This window comes from Eubalaena glacialis, chromosome 15 (assembly GCF_028564815.1).
Source record: "Eubalaena glacialis isolate mEubGla1 chromosome 15, mEubGla1.1.hap2.+ XY, whole genome shotgun sequence".
NCBI lineage: Eukaryota > Metazoa > Chordata > Mammalia > Artiodactyla > Balaenidae > Eubalaena > Eubalaena glacialis.
Window position 1 is genome coordinate 82,046,822 of NC_083730.1, and position 19,513 is coordinate 82,066,334.

Here is a 19,513-nt window from a genome sequence, read left to right on the forward strand (position 1 = left end):
ACTTTTTAAGGGTGAAGCAGCAGGAGTGGGGGAGGGATCATTTGCAAACAAGATGCCGTGCACACGCCCTGTAACCCAACACACACACCTAACCCAACGACCCATATCCGTCATCGTGGTGGATAAACTTAGCTGGTGTAAGTGCCAGGGCAGAGGGAGGGAAAAAGAATGTCCTAGAACTTCCCCCTCCCAGAGCCCCGGTTCCCAAGGCTCAGACTTCAGGGGGGCGTCATGGATGAAGGTGAGCTGGAAGGAGCCCCCTGAAGTCATCTTGGCCAGGGAGCCACTGTGCTTTCCAAATGGAAGTGGGGGGCAGCGAGGAAGAAAGGGGACGAGGCTGTCACAGGAGAGGGCAGCGGAAACGGGGAAGCGTAGCCCAGAGAGACCCAGAGCGCAGAAGACATGCACTTCGGAGCGATACGCAGAGGTGCCCAAACCTTGACAGGCTTGGGGTGGGGGGGCCTCCGAGAACAGATGTTTGCACAGGAACAGCTGAGCCTCCCGCCCAGATCTTGGCCCCATAGCTTCCACTAAGCGCGTGCTCAGCTCTGCATCCCCGTCCCGTCTCTGCAGAGAGCGCAGCTGGAACCCACCACGCAGACACCGAAACAGCTGATGGGCGCTCAGCCCCGGACCCGGGGCAGCCTGACTCCCGTCATCAAAGGCAATCGAGAGCGGACGGTGTCGCGCACGTAGACACACACGCACACACAGACCGGTCCTGCGAGCCTGCCCGCGAGGGACCCCTGCCCTAGCCTCCACGGCCCAGGGGCTCCACATCCAGCCCAAAGTTCTCTTGTCTACACCGTCCCCCGGGCCTCACTGATCAACTCCGCATCTCCCTGGCTGGTCCCATGAAGTCCTGGCTCGGGGTCCCCACCCCTGCCCGAGCGAAGGCGTGGGTCTGGGGTGCGGGGAAGCTGCCGGGCTCAGTCGTGCAGCGCTCCCAGGCTGGCCGGGGTCGGTACCCTCTGATGGTGAGCCTCTGGCCTCCTGAGCTGGCAGAGGGCAGAGCGGGGGAGGAGAGGTGGCTTGGGAGCTGAGGCAGCTGAGCGCTGTCCCTTTGTCCAGTGGTCACAGCCTGGAGCACGGAGAGAAGGGAGAGAGTGGCAAGAGGTCACATGGGTACGACAACGCCATCTTTTGTGAATTAGCGCCCTCTCGGAGGTCAGGTGGTCTGAGATGAGCTTTTCCCGCCCTCTACAAGAAAAGGCGGAGGTCCTACTATGCGCTGGGCCCCGTGCCAAGCACCTCACATACCTGATATCGTTTAAACCTGAGGATAGCCTGCAAGAAAGGCACATTACACCATTTTTACAGATGAGGCTCAGAGAGGTTAGGTGTTTTGCCCAAGGGTGCACAGCCAGGAAGCAGCAGGCTCTTCTCACTGGAGCATGTAGCTTCTGGACTAGGGATGGTCACCCAGCTGTGAGCTGGGTTGAGGCCACGTGGGACCGGAACACCAGCCCGTGTGCCAGGTGGAGCTGCTGAGAATGCTCAGTAAGGGATGGAGATAAAGGAAGCGGAGGTGAGAAAAGACCCACACCATAGACTCCAGCTGTGGGTGGAGGCTTTGCTGACTACCGTCGAGCCAGGATCTGGGCTGTCATGGGCAGAATTTATGCCCACTCTCCCAGGATGGTTCTAGAAAGACAGGCAGTCTTTGCCTAGAAGGCAGCAGAGTGGAGGGGTCAAGATCATGGATTTAGGGTCCAGACCAATCTGGGTTCCAACATTTATTCTGCTCCTTACTAGCTGTGCGACCTGTGAATAGGCACTTAACCTCTCTGTGCCTCCTCTGGGGGTACCAGACTACCTCTTAGGGGGGCCCTGAGGATTCAGTGAGATAATGCAGACAGAATGCTTGACACGGCACCTATCACACACGTGTTTAATAAGTGGTGCCCAGATGATGGAGGTCGTGCTGGTGGTCGTGGGGATGAAAAAAAGAACTGGAAGCAGGGACTTGAACAGATACTTATACACCAATGTTCACAGCAACACTATTCACAGTAGCCAAAAGGTGCAAACAAACCAAGCGTCCATCAACAGATTAATGAACAAACAAAACGTGTATATAGACTTACAACGGAATATCACTCAGCCATGAAAAGGAATGATGGTCTAATAATATATGCTACACTGTGGATGAAACTTGAAAACATGCTGAGTAAAAGCAGCCAAACACAAAAGGATAAATATTGTATGCGGCCACTTATATGGAGCATCTAGAACAGGTAAATTCATAGAGACAGAACATAGATGAAAGATTAGGGGCTAGGGAGAGGAGGGATTAACCATTATTTCCTTTCTCCTGAGTCTCTGAAATTCAGTGTAGATTTTATAGTCAAAGCACATCTCAATCTAGACTCGCCCCCTTCAAGTGTTCAATAGCCCCATGTGGTATGTGGCTGTTTTTGGACAACACAGGTCCAAAGGGTGGTCCATGGACCAACAGCGTCGGCATCACCTTGGAAATGCAAGATCTTGGGCCCCACCCCAGACATACAGAATGAGAATCCGCATTTTAACAAAGTCCCTAGGTGATATGAATGCATATTAAATTTTGAGATGCACTGCTCTGGAACGCAGGCTTGCCCCAGCCTTGCCTCCAGCTCACCACGTGCTAAGCCACACTGGGATTCTAGAAATGCCAGCTCCTGTGATGTGAGCCATGGAGGGGCAAACCCAAGATCCCAGAGGCGAGTTTTGAGTTAGCTGCTCACCTCCTGGGAACGTGCCAGCTGCAGCTGAGAGCTCTTGGTCGGTCCCCTGTGCAGATTACAAAGCCCTAGACAGGACCCAGATCCTGGGCCTACTGTAGCCAAGCCCTCCCCCAATCCACTGCCGACCCAGGCGGTTTCTGAAAGGACCACACCTCCAGAGTGACCATCTCAAAGCCGGATGAGTGTGAGTGAGGAATCTAGAGGGGCTGACGTTGTGGGGAGAGCAAGCTCTAGACTAGGGAGTTGGGACCTGACCTGTGTTCCCGGCTTTGTCACCAACACCCCACGCAGATGTGGGTGAGGTGCTGAATGTCTCTGGGCCACGGTTTCTCCATGTGTAAAAGAAGGAGGCTGGATAAATCTGGAATGGCCAGGAAAGGCATCCATGCACTGATTCTAAATAACTGCTGCTGAGTACCACTGAGTGATGGCAGATGCGCTGTGACAGATTAGTCATGTCTGCCGTGGGTACAGGAATAGGACACAGACACCTTGCCCGTCTATCATCCGTGAAATAGGTACACCCCAGGACTTTTCTACTTTGATGAATAGCTGACACGTAGGGCTTGGTGGGTTCAGGGTACCACCTCACCACGTGATGCTCAGACTTACTGGGGCATCAACCTTCATGAGGAAGAAACAGGCAATGAGGCAGCCATGGTAGCCACAGGGATCCAGGCCCTGTATGGCAGCCTCTAGGACCCAAACTGCAGAGGAGACTCCCCTGAACAGAAACACGGTGGGGAAGGGTGGTACGCTGGGGAGGGAGGTGGGTACACGGAAAGGAGACGGTTGGCAGAGGAGCTGGGCAGGGGAGCAAAAAGGTGACAAAGGCCAGAGGACAGGGCAGTGGGGAGAGATGCTAAGGGGCAACACTTACTCTGCAGACTTCCAGAAATGTCCAGGGTGAGACAGGCGGCGGTTTCGCTTTGGCAGCTTCTCCAGCATGTCCATGAGCTTGGTGAAGGTAGGTCTCTCCTCCTGCTCAAAGGCCCAGCAGAAGAGAAGAATGTCCTAAGAGAAACCAACATGGTGATTTAACGTTAACTAGTAACTTCTTGATTACTCCTTGACATCTCATTGGATTTGTCTGTTTGTCTACCCATTCGTTCCACTGCCAGATTCCTCCATCATCTATCCATCCATCCACCCACCCATCCAGCTATCCATCCACCCATTCATCTGTCTATTCATCTCAGTTCATGTATTTATCCTTCATCTATCATCCAGCCGTGCATCACTCATCCATTGCATCATCCATCCTTTTACTCATCCACTTTCTGAGCCTATATAGCAAACTAGGTAAATCCTATTACAGAAGATCTGGGATACATTGAACTCAATAATGCTCCGCAAGGAGTTTCTTGGCATTTTTCTCAAAAAGGAGGGAGAAAAGGGAATCCTGAAGCTTCTATCCACATCCTAATATTATAAGCGCCCTTAAAGTCACAGACAGGAAAATTACTCTTAGTAATTGCCTCACTTGAGAAAGGAAATCTAGAGACAGGTAATCCTTGAAAACATACCAGATAATTACGCCTTCCCTGACACATCTATCTTCTGATCAAAAGAGGATTCTTCCTGATGTGTTTTAGAGGATGATTACTAATTTATACTCAGGCTTCTCTGTTTCTATATATCTTGTTCTGAGTTGGATAATGCCTTAAAAATTTTATGTAGATCCAAATAAAATTAGAATCATTAATACCAGTGATATCTTAATGTATGCCTTTAAAAAATAACAGAAAAAGAGGGATTCACTCGTTCTACTAGACTCAGCAATCCCTTGCTAAGAAAAACCTGGCCAAGTGTTACTGTGCCCTGATAGCAGGAACCTGAATTGCAGGCATAGTTCAAAAGCTTTGCCTTCTAAGCTCCAAATCATTATCTGACAAGTCTGTGGGCAGGCTTTTTTGTCACCCTCCAGGAAAGCGTTTGCAACCTCATTAACATGCAGGAAAAAGAAGGCCCAGAATTGTGTCTGCTTCTCCCCTCATCCCCCAGACCTGACACTATCCTGGGACTTACCGAGATTTCTTTTCCCATGCCGATCTGGCTGAGGTTGGGTTTCATGCCTGTGCCCATTTGCCAGATTATTGCCTCTGCTGGTTGGGTCTTGAAAGGCCACTCTCTGGCATGGAGTTCATACCAGATTGTCCTGTTGGCAGACATTGTTAAAGGGTGTGATATGTCACTTGCAACTCTGTGTCCCCTTACCAACACACGCCCACCCAGTCAGCCTGCTGGCTAACTACTCTGGCCCCCTAGTTTCTGCCTCACAGGGCTGGTGTTTTGCTACCTAAGATGTACATAAAGCTTTGTCAATGTCTTAGAAGTCATGCTTATCCCAGGATATCTTCTCTGGTGCCTGAATTAAAATGAATCAAAAGCTAGAACCTGAACAGTCTAATATAATGCGGCTAGGATCTCTGACCCCATGCTTGTAATTTTAGGAAACTACTGTAAGGGGAATATAAGGGATACAGACAAAAACTCATTTACAAGGATCTCCTGTACACCATTATATAGAACATTGAAAAAATTAGCAATAACACAATTGTTCAATAACAAGAATTGACACTTCCTAACACCATACACAAAAATAAACTCAAAACGGATTAAAGACCTAAATGTAAGGCCAGACACTATAAAACTCTTAGAGGAAAACATAGGCAGAACACTCTGTGACATAAATCACAGCAAGATCCTTTTTGACCCACCTCCTAGAGTAATGGAAATAAAAATAAAAATAAACAAATGGGACCTAATGAAACTTAAAAGCTTTTGCACAGCAAAGGAAACCATAAACAAGACCAAAAGACAACCCTCAGAATGGGAGAAAATATTTGCAAATGAAGCAACTGACAAAGGATTAATCTCCAAAATATACAAGCAGTTCATGCAGCTCAATATCAAAAAAACAAACAACCCAATCCAAAAATGGGCAGAAGACCTAAATAGACATTTCTCCAAAGAAGATATACAGATTGCCAACAAACACATGAAAGGATGCTCAACATCACTAATCATTAGAGAAAGGCAAATCAAAACCACAATGAGATATCATCTCACACTGGTCAGAGTGGCCAATCATCAAAAAATCTAGAAACAATAAATGCTGGAGAGGGTGTGGAGAAAACGGAATCCTCTTGCACTGTTGGTGGGAATGCAAATTGATACAGTCACTATGGAGAACAGTATGGAGATTCCTTAAAAAACTAAAAATAGAACTACTATATGACCCAGCCATCCCACTACTGGGCATATACCCTGAGAAAACCGTAATTCAAAAAGATACATGTACCACAATGTTCATTGCAGCACTATTTACAATAGCCAGGACATGGAAGCAACCTAAGTGTCCAGCGACAGATGAATGGATAAAGAAGATGTGGCACATATACACAATGAAATATTACTCAGCCATAAAAAGGAATGAAACTGAGTTACTTGTAGTGAGGTGGATCGACCTAGAGTCTGTCATACAGAGTGAAGTAAGAGAAAGAGAAAAACAAATACCGTATGCTAACACATATATATGGGATCTAGAAAAATGGTACTGATGAACCTAGTGGAGGGCAGGAATAAAGACACTGATGTAGACAACGGACTTGAGGTCACGGGGGGAGGGGGAGGCTGGGACACAGTGAGAGAGTAGCATTGACATATATACACTACCAAATGTAAAATAGCAATGGGAAGCTGCTGCATAGCACAGGGAGATCAGCTCAGTGCTTTGTGACGACCTAGAGGGGTGGGATAGGGAAGGTGGGAGGAAGGCTCAAGGGGGAGGGGATATGGGGATATATGTATACATATAGCTGATTCATTTTGTTGTACAGCAGAAACTAACATCACATTGTAAAGCAATTATACTCCAATAAAGATTAAAAAAATAACAAGAATTGGTTACATGTATTATGGTAAATCCATAAACTAAGATATTTATTATTATTATTATAACATTTCAAAGAAATTTTGCTGACATAAAAAATGCTCAAAATATAATTTTAAGTGAAAAAAGCAGGACACAAAACTGTATATAAGGTATGTTATGCTTTTTAAATACCACTATATATGTATGGACAAGAGAATAAGAGCAACACAGCAAAATGTTAACAAGGGCTACCTCTCAGTGATAGAAAGGACAGAATTTTTTTCTATTATATTTGTGTTTTCTAAAAAGGAAACTTCCTTTGAAATAGTGGAAAGAAAAAAAAAAAACAATCTGAGGGTCAGACTGCCTTGGGTTCAAGTCCTGATTCTATTCTATGCTAGTATATGTCACTGGGTAGGTTGCTTCCCTTCTGAATCCAGGTTTCCTTACTTGCCAAATGAGAATGATGATAAAACTGCAGTGGAAGAATGTTTATCTGGGAGGCTGAATGCCAGAACAACTCGATGCCGGAACTATTCTAGAGAGATCGACTATGTTATCGTCTGTTTCATAAATCATGACGTTGTAATGACGGAAGAAATGACTGCCTGCTGCAGTGAGCGGCACGTGGGGACGGATGGGGAGATGGGCTGGGCAGTGCCTAAGTGATGCTGGGAGGTGTGGGCGGCAGCGAGGACCATGGTGCATGCATCGGGGTGTTCAGAGGATGCTGGGGTGTCACTGAGCTGTACGGTGGGGATAGGTCTCAACTCACTGAGAAGATTCCCCAACTCAGGGACTAACTGCAACAATCCTAGGAAATGATCTTTCCTCTAACCTAAGATAATTTACGTAAATTTGCTTTAAAGAACACGAAGCACTCAGTTATCCTTTTTACTGATAGAGGACTATATCAAACCAGCTATTTCTAGGGGTCCGCCTCTCAGTTAGCATCTTCTCATCCCTCTGGGGCGAGGAGGGGTGGTGATGCTCAGGTGTTGGGATGTTGAGTTAGGTGGTCAGGAAGTTCTCAAGTTAAGTGCTGGATGATTCTAGTTCTCTTCATCATAAACAATAACACTTATTGAGTTTTCACTCTGTGCTAGACACTAATCTTAGCCTTTTGTATTTACTATGATTATGGGGGAGGTGTATTAGCATGCCTTTTATTCTGATGTTCTGCTATCTGGGGCCTTGCTGACCCTGGAGGGACTGTCCCTCCCAGGGCTAGCCAATTCCTAGAGATAGTAAAGGACTGACCTGTAAGTGTGCTTTTCATATGCAAACTAACCAATCCAAAGTCCTCCACCATCCCTCCATCTCCTCTATCAGGCTCTCACACTCAGGGCCAATATTCCCCTGCCCTACTCAGGACAGCCCCCATACCCCAGAGCCCACTGAAATTAGTTAAACTAGCCAATGCTAAGCCTGCTTACCCTGCCTCGCCCATTCCTTCCCGAGAAAACCACAATAACGGCTCTTGCCCACATTTTCTTCCTGCTCCCTCTGCCTCCTGACTGACCCTGGTGTTTCCCCATGTGGCCCTGTGTGGTATGATGTGCCCTCTCCTTCTGGGAACTGTGAATAACAAACTATCCAGTGGTAGTTGTTTCCTCATCTATTGGCCTCATCAAACCCGAATAATAATAAAACCCACATTTTAAACAAGAAGTGCTATTATCAGCTCCATTTTACAGCTGGGGAAACTGAGGCTCACGAAGGTTACATATCTTACCCAGGGTCATACAGCAAAATAAGAGGTATAGCCAGAGTTGAAGCCATCTGACTACAGAATTACACCATTGGCCATTATGCTATACTGAGAGACCTACACTCCATCCCATTTGAGGGTCCTTTGTAATTGGGGCAGTGAACTATTTGGGAGGGCAACCCTCTAGTTGATGGTTGGGGCCTAGTGAAGGAGGCACAGACAGAGTGTAGGCAACACTCATGTGAACGGGGGAAGGGAGCCTATCAGGAGCTTGGCCTTGTGCTGTGTGCCTTACAGGTGTTTTCTCATTCAATCCTTAGAACATCTCAATGGGCTTTATTATCTTTGATTTATGGCTGAGGGAAGTAGGGCTTTGAGTGGTGAAATGACTCTCAAGCCTGGGGGCTCTGTGGTTAAAAGCTCCAACCCTGGGGTCAGGATGTCCCAAGTTTGACTCCCAGCTTCATTGCTAATTACCATAAGGCAAGTCACTAAGCCACTCGGAACCTCAGTTTCCTCATCTGTCAATTGGGAACAATGGTACCTGCTTCAAAGTGTGCTTCGGAAGATGCCATGAGACAGCACCCATAACAAGCTTAACACAGTGCTCAATACACTTTTAAAAGTCCATTTTTGTTCTAAGTCATGCCCCAGCATCATGTCCCCAAGCAACAAGATGCACCTAATTGGCAGGAAACCAGGAGCTCCAGGCCCCTCGGAATTCAGCAGTGTCAGGAATAAAGGCCTCATTAAAACTTCCTTTCAAACCTAACTTTCAAGAGAAACTCGCTTGAAGGGGAAAAAAATTGCTAAAGACTAAAACTCCAGTGGAAAACCAATTACTTCCTTTGGTTCATTTTGTTAATTACATTCCTTTTTCTTTTGCTAAATTGATAGTAAAATATACCAACTTAATTATTGCAATTTGGTTTCAGATAACAATATCTAACAAGATAAAGATTTGGGCATAAACTAATCAGGGCAAGTGACAGCCTCTTAAGGGGCCCAAGTGACAGATGGCGAGAATCCTGATGTGCCAGCAAACACTGTCCCCACCTCGATTTATAGAGAGGACGCAGCAGGGGCGCTTTTCCATGGAAGACGTTCTGTGTTACATCTCTTGGTGGCGCTAAATCTAACTGCACACATCTGCAAGCCTCCAACTTTCCCAAACAGCTTTCCCAGCTTATCTCTGCCAGTCCGTGTAACCGCCCCCATGGTCGAGGTAAGGTGAGGATTAGCATGGCCATCTGAGGGATAGGCGCATGGAAATCTTCCTGCTGTACCTTCTCAGAGCGTCTGGATCTGCATCTTAGGGCTGCGCCCTGGACCCTCTCTCCCTCCTCTGTACTTTCAGAGACATCTCATTCTCTCCCACGGCTGCAGTTACTCTCTCTTTGCCGACAAGTCCTGAAATCTTCTTTCCCAAACTTAAAATGTGTAGATTCAGCCACCTTCTGGTTGCTCCCCTCGGCTGTCTCCAAGGTAGCTCACACTCACTGTGTCCAAATCTGCTCTCTCTGCCTTCCTGGCATGCCCCAACCCTGCCCCACCTCCAGGGTCTCTACTTTGGTGAATGACACTACTCTCTACCAAGTTGCTTCAGGTAGATATCTGGCATCACCCACATTTAAACCAACAATCAAGCCCTATCACTTCCACCCCCCCCCCCCAATGCTGCTTCTTATGTCCAATCCCAGCTTTCACACCCACTGGCACTGATTCAGCAGAGAATCTCAGCATCTCCCCCCTGGATTGGTCAACCGGCCCCAATCTTGTCCTTCTCCTTTCCGTTTTCAACACAGTAGTGATTGTTCTAAAGCTTAAAGTGTGATTATGTCACTCTCCTGCTCAATAACCATCAGTGGCTCCCTACTGCCCTGAAGATGAAAACTCCTTAACTCAGCCTCTAGGTCCCTGCAGAATGCCTTCTTTCCTCTCTAGTCTCTCGTCTCACCACCCCAGGCTCATTTTTTCCTGATTCTCCATCCATCAGCTTCCTCTTCTTCCCTCCACCCCCGCTCCCCACATATTCCTCCATTGTGGGCAATTTGTTCTTTTTCACCCTTGTTCCTTTTCATGTGTTCCTTCTATCTGGAACACTTCACCTTACCCTCACCTGGACTACTTACACTCAATCTTTAACACAGGCTCAGGAGTCACGTCCTCCAGGAAGCTCTCTCTGATCTCCCAGGTTGGATTTAGTTCCTCCTTTCTTCCCACAGTCCTGTGTTTATCCCCAGCATAGCACTTATCACAGAATTTTGTAAAAAAAACTGTCTCCTTGTCTGTCTTCCACCAGACAAGAGAGAATAGGGACCTATGGTGGTTTTAAAATGTCCACCAATTGATACTCCTTCCTGTAAAAAGTAGAGCTTAATTCCCCTCCCCCTGATTTGCTGACTTGCTTCTAACAAACAGAATACGGTAGAAGTGACGATGTATAATTTCTGCGACTAGGTCATAAAGGCAATGCAGCTTCTTGCCGCTGTGTTGTGAGGTCACTCAAGCAGCCTTTGGAAAGGCCTGTGTGGTGAGGAACTGAGGCTTCCTGCCAACAGCCATGTGAGCAGGCCACCTTGGAAATGGATCCTCAGCCTGTCAAACCTTCAGATGAGACTGCAGCCCTGGCCAACATCTTGACTACAGCCTAATGCGAGATCCTGAGCCAGTTCAGAACCACTCCCAAATTCCTGGCCACAGAAACTTGAGATAATAAAGGTCGTTTTAAGCCACTAAGTTTTTGACAATTTGTTAATAATAGGCACCCAGTAAATAGCTATTGCATGAATGAATGAATGAATCAGGTAACTTGCCACGGTCACACAACCAGTTAGAAACCAGGCATGAAGGTTTGCTAGGGTCTTTCTACTACAGCCCACTCAGATCCCCCCTAACTCACCCAGAAATCCAGCCATCTTTTCCTCCGCAGACAGATGCCCTGTCCCTTCCAAAAGCACTCAAGGAATGCTTTGGGAAGTGCCCCTCTGCCCAGGCTGGGGCTCTCAAAAGCCAGGGTGGGCCACCTACCCGAGTGCAAAGACGTCCGAGTGTTTGGAGAAGGGGAGCTTGTCTTCCTCTGTGTCGGGAGACAGCTGGCGGATGATCTCCGGGGCCAAGTGGCACAGCCAGCCGCTCTGGATACGCAGCTTGTCGTCACGCCTGGAGAAGCAAAGCACAGAGTGAGCCCCGTTTCACAGCCCAGGGAGGAGCAGTCCTCCATCACGGACCCCAAGTCCCTGGACCATCTCTGCTGGCTTTCTTGTGTTCCTCCCCCATCCCTAGCCCCCCATCAAGCACTGCCTGACTTCGTACTTGAGGCCAAGACTCAGTGGGAGGTACAGGAAAGGCTGATCTGGAGAGAGACGCCCAACACCCAAACAGTCATCGTGTCCCTTTGCCTCTGAGGCGCCCCCTTCTCCATCTTTATTTAACAAATACAGCCGATTCTTGTTATTCGTGGCACTTATGTTCTATAAAGTCTCAGCAAACACTGAATTAGTGAAAACTGAGTTCTTGCTCCTGGAGGAAATATATATATACAAACGCATGCACACATCTCAAAAAGATTATAATCTTAAATCCTAAAAACAATTCATCCTAGTCTATTTTATTTTACACAAGAGAAAATGAGGCTCAGAAGTATTACGTGATTTGCCCTGAGGCTGCCCCACTACCAGGGGGCAGAATTGCAAAACCCATCCAACTGGCCCCAGAGCTGGAGCTTCTTGCCCTGCACTGTACCACCCCATCTCCATCCTCTGGTCATCGCTGATGAGAGCTGAAACAAAACTGCACAGCATCCTCTCCTTGGACCTCAGCTGGGAACATGTGCATCAGTTGACTCAAGTTTTTCACCACCCTGTACATGTCCACGAATGACTGTGAATGTGCCATGAGTATTGATTTGGGGGTTACAAATAAATTTTAGTGAGTAGGTGAACTTGCAAATATGGAATCCGCGAATAAGGAGGACCGACTGTATTTATGAGCACCCACTATGCCTGGGCTCTGTTCTCTGCACTGGGACCACAGCAGTGAACAAGATTGACAAAGTCCATGCCCTCCTGGAGCTTGTACTTTGGTAGGGGAAAGTGATGACAAATGAATTATCTAAATAGGAAAGATTAAAATAGGAGAATGTGTCAAAGATAAGAGAGAGCTTACTTTAGGTAAAATGTGAGCTAAGATTTTCATGACATAAAGGATCCAGCCGTATGAATAAGGAGGAGAATATTCTAGGCAGAAGAGAAGTTAGGACAAAGGCCCAAGGCAGGCCCTCTTTGGGGCGTTCTAGAAATCCAAAGAACATCCGTGTAGTGGGGACATGTCATGCTACCCCACGCATCCATTGAATTGTACACGACAATTCCCTTGTTGATGGGTCTTAGGTGATTCCCTCTCTCATCATTATAAACAAAGCTGCAATGCACATCCTTGGGTAGGTACCGTGCATATATCTCTTCATCCACATCTATAGGTGGGTGAAATTCTTAGAAGACAAATTCTTAGAAGACAAAGGATACTGGCTCCCTTCTTCATATTGTAAGTCTTCAGCAAGTACAGAGCCTTCTATTTGGGACTGAAATCTGAACTTCTATGAGGTTTCCACTGATTCAAGACTCCTGGGAAAAGGTCAGTTAACACAGGGAGAGTGGGATGGATCTCTCAAACCATCAAGAGTGAGATCATGAAGGACCAGATCCTCCAGCATGTGGGGACCTGCTGGAGACCTGGGGCTGGCTGGATTTTATACATCTTCCAGGGTGAGCTTTGAGCTATTTAAGGTGTGAGGCACTGCTCCCTTAACTGTACTCATGCATATCCCATAATCATGATTATTGCCCTATCTGAACACCTTCCACAGTAGTGCTATCCAACAGAACTTTCCATGATGATGGAAATGTTCTCCATCTCTGCTGTCCAATACGGCAGCCACTAGCCATCATGACTACTGAGGACTTGAAATCCAGCCAGCGCAAATGAAGAACTGAACTTTTAGTTTTATTTAATTTTAATTAAAGTTACAATTACATAGCCATATGTGGCTACCATATTGAAAAGTGCTGCTCTAGATGGTCACTTACTACAAATGGATTTTTTTCATTTATATGTATTTTAACAGGTTACCTTTTAACGTGATCATAAATGGAAACTAGCACTTTTAAAGTACACATTAAAATTAAGATAAAAAATATTTGTTCGCATCCTCCCTAAAGTCAGCTTGTGGACCACACGTGTGAGGGGATGAGAGAACCCTGACGGAAGAGGCTCCAGGAGTTTGGAGTTCTGGGTTTGGAGCTGGACAATTCTTCGTGGTGGAGGGACCGTCCTGGGCACTGCAGGATGTGTAGCAGCATCCCTCGCCTCTACCCACTAGATGCCAGTAGCACCCCCTTCCCTGTTGTGACAACCAAAAATGTGTCCAGACATCACAAATGTCTCTGGGGGGGCGGGAGAGTCCCAGTTGAAAAAAATCACTGTTCTAATTTATACACAGAACAAGGAAATAGTCCAAATTTCACTTTCAGCTTTAGTGACACATGACGTGCTCCTGTGCTCTACACAGCAGACCTGACAGGACACATCCTCTGCTGGAGCCGGAAAATAGGACTCAAATCCACTGGTGAGCCTGTGAGTTGGCAGGGTCCAGTGAGTTCTGGCTTCTAGAATTGGGGATGCTGGCAGGGGTTTAAGGACCCATCTGTTGCTTACTAGCTGTTTGTTCTTGAGCAGACCTGGGTCTTTACTTTCCCATCCAAGTTTGTTTGCAAGATGGGCACATGAACTTGGACTCCACATGGCTGTTGCAAGGATGGAAAGGAGAAGGGCTGGGTCAGCTGCCAGGGACACACGATTACTGGACATCACTATTCCCTAGGGAATTTTTTGTAGCTTGAGGACTCAGAAATGGAATGGAGATTAGAGTCCAAAGTAAGAATGTCATCTAAGAAAGAGGGGCCGTGGCCTGGGCCAGCCGCCATTCTCCTGGCATGACCAGGCCCTGTGGGGTGGGGTGGAGTGGAATCCTGCTGCCAAAAGGGCGAACGTCCCAGTTCCCATCTCATCCAACAGCCCCCTCCGCCTCCTCCTGACTCACTGGGGCAGTAGAGGTTTGGAATTGTAGGGCTGGGCCAGGAAGAAGGGTGCTGGCCGCTCGATAACCATCATCCTGGGGCGGATGTGAGCACGTGCCTAGAGGGGGCTGGGAGCCAGGCCTGGCACAGACACCCTGGGGTGTCCTGTTCCCATGGTGATGGACCCATCAGTGACCAACCCAAATCGTCTTCATTATGGTTATTATTATGATCAATAACAGCCTGTGGGCAACTGGCATGATGCCACTGGCATCTCAAATGACACCTTTTCTGGACGACGGCAGAACAGCTGTAGGCAAGGCAATGCCGGGGACGGGCTCAGGGGAAGCCCTGGCATCTGTCTGGATGTTCAAAATGTGCTCACTTACTGCTACCCCCGCCCCTGCCCCAGGCCCGGCTGATCTCCCCTTTCTGGGCACCCAGCACTGCCAATGCCCCAAGGTCTAACTGAGGGAAGGGCAGGAAGGCAAGTAACTGCTGCTGAGCACCTCCTGTGTGTCAGGCTGTCCGCCCAACTTAATTCTTACGTGCCCACAATCAGATGGCTATCACCCCTGTTCTATGGGTCAGGAAATAGCCTCAAAAAGCTTAAGCGACCCTCCCAAAGCCATGGAGGTAACAAGTGAAAGAACTAACATCCGTTTGATTGCAAGTCTTTAAAACTCCAGCGACTAAACTCCTAACCACAATTCTACACGAATTCTATAGCACACCGTTTGGGAGCAAAGTTCTGAAAGAAGCCCTATTTTCCCTCCAACAGGGAAAAAAGCACAAGAAGCCACCGATGGCTACTCCTGGGTAGCCAGACACTGTGGATCTCTGGTTGGGAGAGATTGCTGAGGGCTCCCTGGCCTCTTGCAACACTAACTGGGTTTGCGTTGACAGCCAGCCTGGGGCACGGTGGGGGCGGGTGCGGTGTGCTGTCTGGGCGACAAGGCCAGAAGCCACCTTGCCCTTGACTTGCACTCCCTTCCTGGTTGACACTGGGCCTCCATAAATGAGCTGAAGGTCATTCCTTTTCCCTTTGCTTTCTCATCTCCCTGTGGCTTCAGAAAACCATGAATCTAAAGGGAAAAAAATCAGGGACTTCCCTGGTAGCGCAGTGGTTAAGAATCCGCCTGCCAATGCAGGGGACATGGGTTCGAGCCCTGGTCCGGGAAGATCCCACGTGCCGCGGAGCAACTAAGCCCGTGAGCCACAACTACTGAGCCTGTGCTCTAGAGCCACAACTACTGAGCCCGTGTGCCACAACTACTGAGCCTGCATGCCACAACTACTGAAGCCCGCGCGCCTAGAGCCCGTGCTCCGCAACAAGAGAATCCACCGCGATGAGAAGCACGCGCACCACAACAGAGTAGCCCCCGCTCGCCACAACTAGAGAAAGCCCGCGTGTAGCAACGAAGACCCAACGCAGCCATAAATAAATAAATAAATAAATAAAATTTAATAAATAAATAAAGGGAAAAGATCAGAGGCCCTCTGGTTTTTGGGGGAGAAGCCACTGACAAGGAGAAAGCGTGTGGACCTGCCACCAGGAGGGAGGAATCTGACTTTTTTTTTTTCTTAAGAGCCTTGGACTAGGTTAAAGACAACGCCTGCTGAACCTCTTGTCTTGACACAAATACTTGGGTTCATAGTGATGTCACCAACTGCTTCCTCTGCCCTTGGCCTGGGGCAATGGAAACAGGGAGGGAGCGATTCCCCAACCAGTAAACTGGAACCTCAGTGGGTTCTTGGCTTCTTGGGTTCTGACTTGATGACTCTCTCCATCTATCCATTGATCCATTTGTTAACCTCCTGTCTACTTACTTTCTTATCTTAGGGACTATAGGTAGTTTTGGAGATGAATCTCTTTGGGTGGAGTAAAATCTTAAAAAAAACCCTTCAGCTTCTGTTTGTTACTACAACACACAGGAATAGCTAGATCAGGCTCCACCAGATTTCAGATGGTCTGACTGAGATTCAAGGCACTACAGAGCATGAACAAAATTCACTTTGTTGGGGGGCTCCTGGGTGTACCTCAAAGGGATCAGGGATTCTCCAAAGCAGCTGAAATGGAAGTACAATGAGAGAAACCAGGGCTTGGGGGGTGCTGCCTTTCTGGAGAGGCATACCATTTGTTAAAAGAGGCATGATTAGAGAGAACATGCTGGGTTTAAAGTGTGTGTGTGTGTGTGTGTGTGTGTGTAGAACACACTCCAAATTAAAAGCCACAAAGGGAAGACCTTCTGAATTATGGGTTGTTTATTTGGGATCAGGCTGTTTTTCACATGGTCAACTCAAGGTAGCTTGCTCTAGGGTGAGTGGTGGCTGAGAGTTTATTACTTAACAATAGTTAATGACCCTCCTGGGTGATACTGAGGAGGTATATGCAAATTAATACTAATTACAACAACTCCACAGAAGCTATTGGGTTGGCCAGAAAGTTCGTTCGGGTTTTTCCATAAGGTGTTACAGAAAAACCCGAACGAACTTTTTGGCCAACCCAGTATTATTTGTAGTGCTTGATGGGCTCCAGGCATTGTGCCGGATGCTTGCTGTGTGTTGTCTTATTCTACCCTCATAACGACCCTCTGAGGCAGGAATCATCATACCCATCATTTTTCTGGCAGGAAAGTGAAGGCGCAGTTCATAAGTGGCAGAGCCAAGCTGGGCCCCGGGTGGGTCTGACTTTAAATCCCTTGCTCTTAACTACACTCCTGCTGTACTAAAACAACGGGATTCATAAGAAAACTTTGAGCGAGGGTGCTTGGGGGAGCCCAACTTCCATGTGCGTGCTGGGAGTAAGGAGAGTGTCTTCCAGTGAAATTCAAGGGCAAGGGCGTTGCAGGACTGAAGGATGCTTTGTGCCCATTCAAACGCGCCATTTCCAAGACAGGCCCCATGGGACTCAGAGTGTGACCTGGGCATCCGCACTGCATCATGGGCTCAGCAGCCTAGCCGCACAGCTAAGCGACCTCAGGTCCAGCATCGCATCTAGGTCACTGAAGCCATCTGGGTGACTTCTCATCCCCTGACCGTCATCTGTCAAGAACCCCTCTGGGCCCTTCTACCACCTCTCACCTGCCAGCCTGCAGCACCCCGGAAATGCTGAAGAGCCCGAAGTCTGTGATCACCACTTTGCCGTTGTCGTAGAAGACATTCTTGGACTTGAGGTCCTTGTGCAGGATTCCCTTGGCGTGGAGGTAGCCCATGCCCTGCAAGAAACAAGGATACAGGGAGCTGCCAGAGGATACCCATGCCCTCACTGCCAGCCTGGCTTGGGTTCATGATTCACACGCCTTGCCTTTCCACTGAAACCACACACTGAACAGCTGCAGATCCGGGACCCAAATGCCAAGGTGTGCAGGTGGGGTGGAGAAGGCATGGCGAGTGGGAACAGGCAGGGTCCCCAAGACAGAAATCTGCCACCACCCTCAGATCATAGCAAAACCATCTCCATCTAAGCTCTTCTGCTTCCTGAAGAAGAAACGAAGGAAGATCTCCCCAGAGGGAAAGGGGCGGGGACAAACCTGAAAAGAGGCCCCCAGAGTAAGGAATCCCACCAGCCATCTTCTCCACTTCCATTCTGCAAAATAACTCATCTGCAGGAGACTTGTTCCTTAGATCTACTTAACCCACACAACTGCAGAATTTCACTGTGCTCCTCAAGAGACATATCATGAGGCGATAATCAAGAACATGGAGAAGGGTCTATGGGAGGTCAAGCTTAAGGGTGAAATGTCTAGATTTCTCTTTTTGCCTTAATGAGCAGTCACATTTTTATTTCTTTTTGCAGCTCAGTCCTGACACTTCCAATGGGAAATAAAAACCTGAAGACGATGGACTAACGAGGCACCCACCAGAAAACACAGGATGTTCCTGTTTGTTTTAATCCCAAACAACACCAAACAATTTGATGCTTCCCCAGCAGCTGTGGAGAGAGATGGCTTACATTCATGGGAATTCAAGGCTTCAAGGGGTAAGGGATTCCAGCAATAAGAAGAGTCCCTCCCCCCGGTCTCTGCACACACCCAATTATCATGATGATGGGCCACCAGATGGAAACCAAACATTAGTAGACCATCCCTCATGGTTGTATCTCAGCAAAATTCTTACATACACACGGCCTGGTATGCTCAGGTCAAGTTTAATTTCTTTTAAGCCCAGACTGTTGATCTGAAGCCAGACCATGAGTCTCAGGAGGGGTCTTTCTGAGGTTCAGGGAGGAGGCCCCAGACCCTACGGTACCTTCACAATTTCTTGGGCAATCTGCCTCGTTTTGTTGACATCCAAGACGATCTTGGCATCCCTCACCACAGAATAGAGTGTCCGGCCCTTACAGAGGCTGGAAAGCAAAAGGACAAAATTAATTATTGGCAGTTGTTACGATAAGGGCCACACACAACAGTTATTAAAAGTGACACATAAAGGGAATTCCCTAGCGGTCCAGTGGTTAGGACTCGGTGCTTTCACTGCCGGGGCCTGGGTTCGATCCCTGGTTAGGGAAAAAAGATCCCGCAAGCCACGCGGCACACACACACAAAAGTGACACACAGAGAGTGGGTGTGTGTGGACATGCCACTATTATGCCTGTGAGATAGATACTAAGCCACCACAGCCTTGCACTGGACCTCAGTTCTGGTTCTGGGATTCGGGTCTGGGAGCAATTCCTTTGGGGTTCTTCAGGATCTCTATCAGCTACCCCCAGCATCTAAGGACACCTGCAGAGTCTAGCCTAGCCCAGAAGCAGGTTTTGCCACGTACCGTCTAACACAGGCTCTCACAGGTGAAAATTTGCTTGTAAACTGATAACTTCTGGGGTCCTCAGACAGCACTCAGACGGCACTCTGCCGGCCCCTCGGCCCAGCTGCTCTCACTTGCCAGGAGCCACTGGTGTGTGGGGAAAGTGATGAAAGACCCGCAAAGCGGTCGCTGATGTGTACTAAGTACCATCAGTGAATAATGTATTCAAGCCTTTAGACAGGGGTGTGTAAACACCAGTAACACTCCCCCAAAGCAGATGCCTGTCTGGATAGAGGGCTTTCAAACTATTTTCAGCCTCACTGAGCTCATTTCGAGGACCAGTGGTTCAAGATGAATGACAAGATGAAAAAGGACG

The 19,513-nt window shown here is 48.0% G+C and overlaps 1 protein-coding gene across 1 annotated transcript in view; it reads right to left on the reverse strand.

The window, feature by feature from the left end:
* Positions 1–3,602: 3,602 nt before the first annotated feature.
* KSR2 (kinase suppressor of ras 2) overlaps positions 3,603–19,513 on the reverse strand; it is a 390,550-nt gene continuing 374,639 nt past the window's right edge. Inside the window, exons 15-19 of the mRNA XM_061169432.1 lie at positions 18,643–18,739; positions 17,476–17,609; positions 11,345–11,476; positions 4,755–4,884; positions 3,603–3,740 (exon numbers count right to left, since the gene is read on the reverse strand). Coding sequence (XP_061025415.1) covers positions 3,603–3,740; positions 4,755–4,884; positions 11,345–11,476; positions 17,476–17,609; positions 18,643–18,739 — 631 coding nt within the window. The remainder of the gene's footprint in view (positions 3,741–4,754; positions 4,885–11,344; positions 11,477–17,475; positions 17,610–18,642; positions 18,740–19,513) is intronic.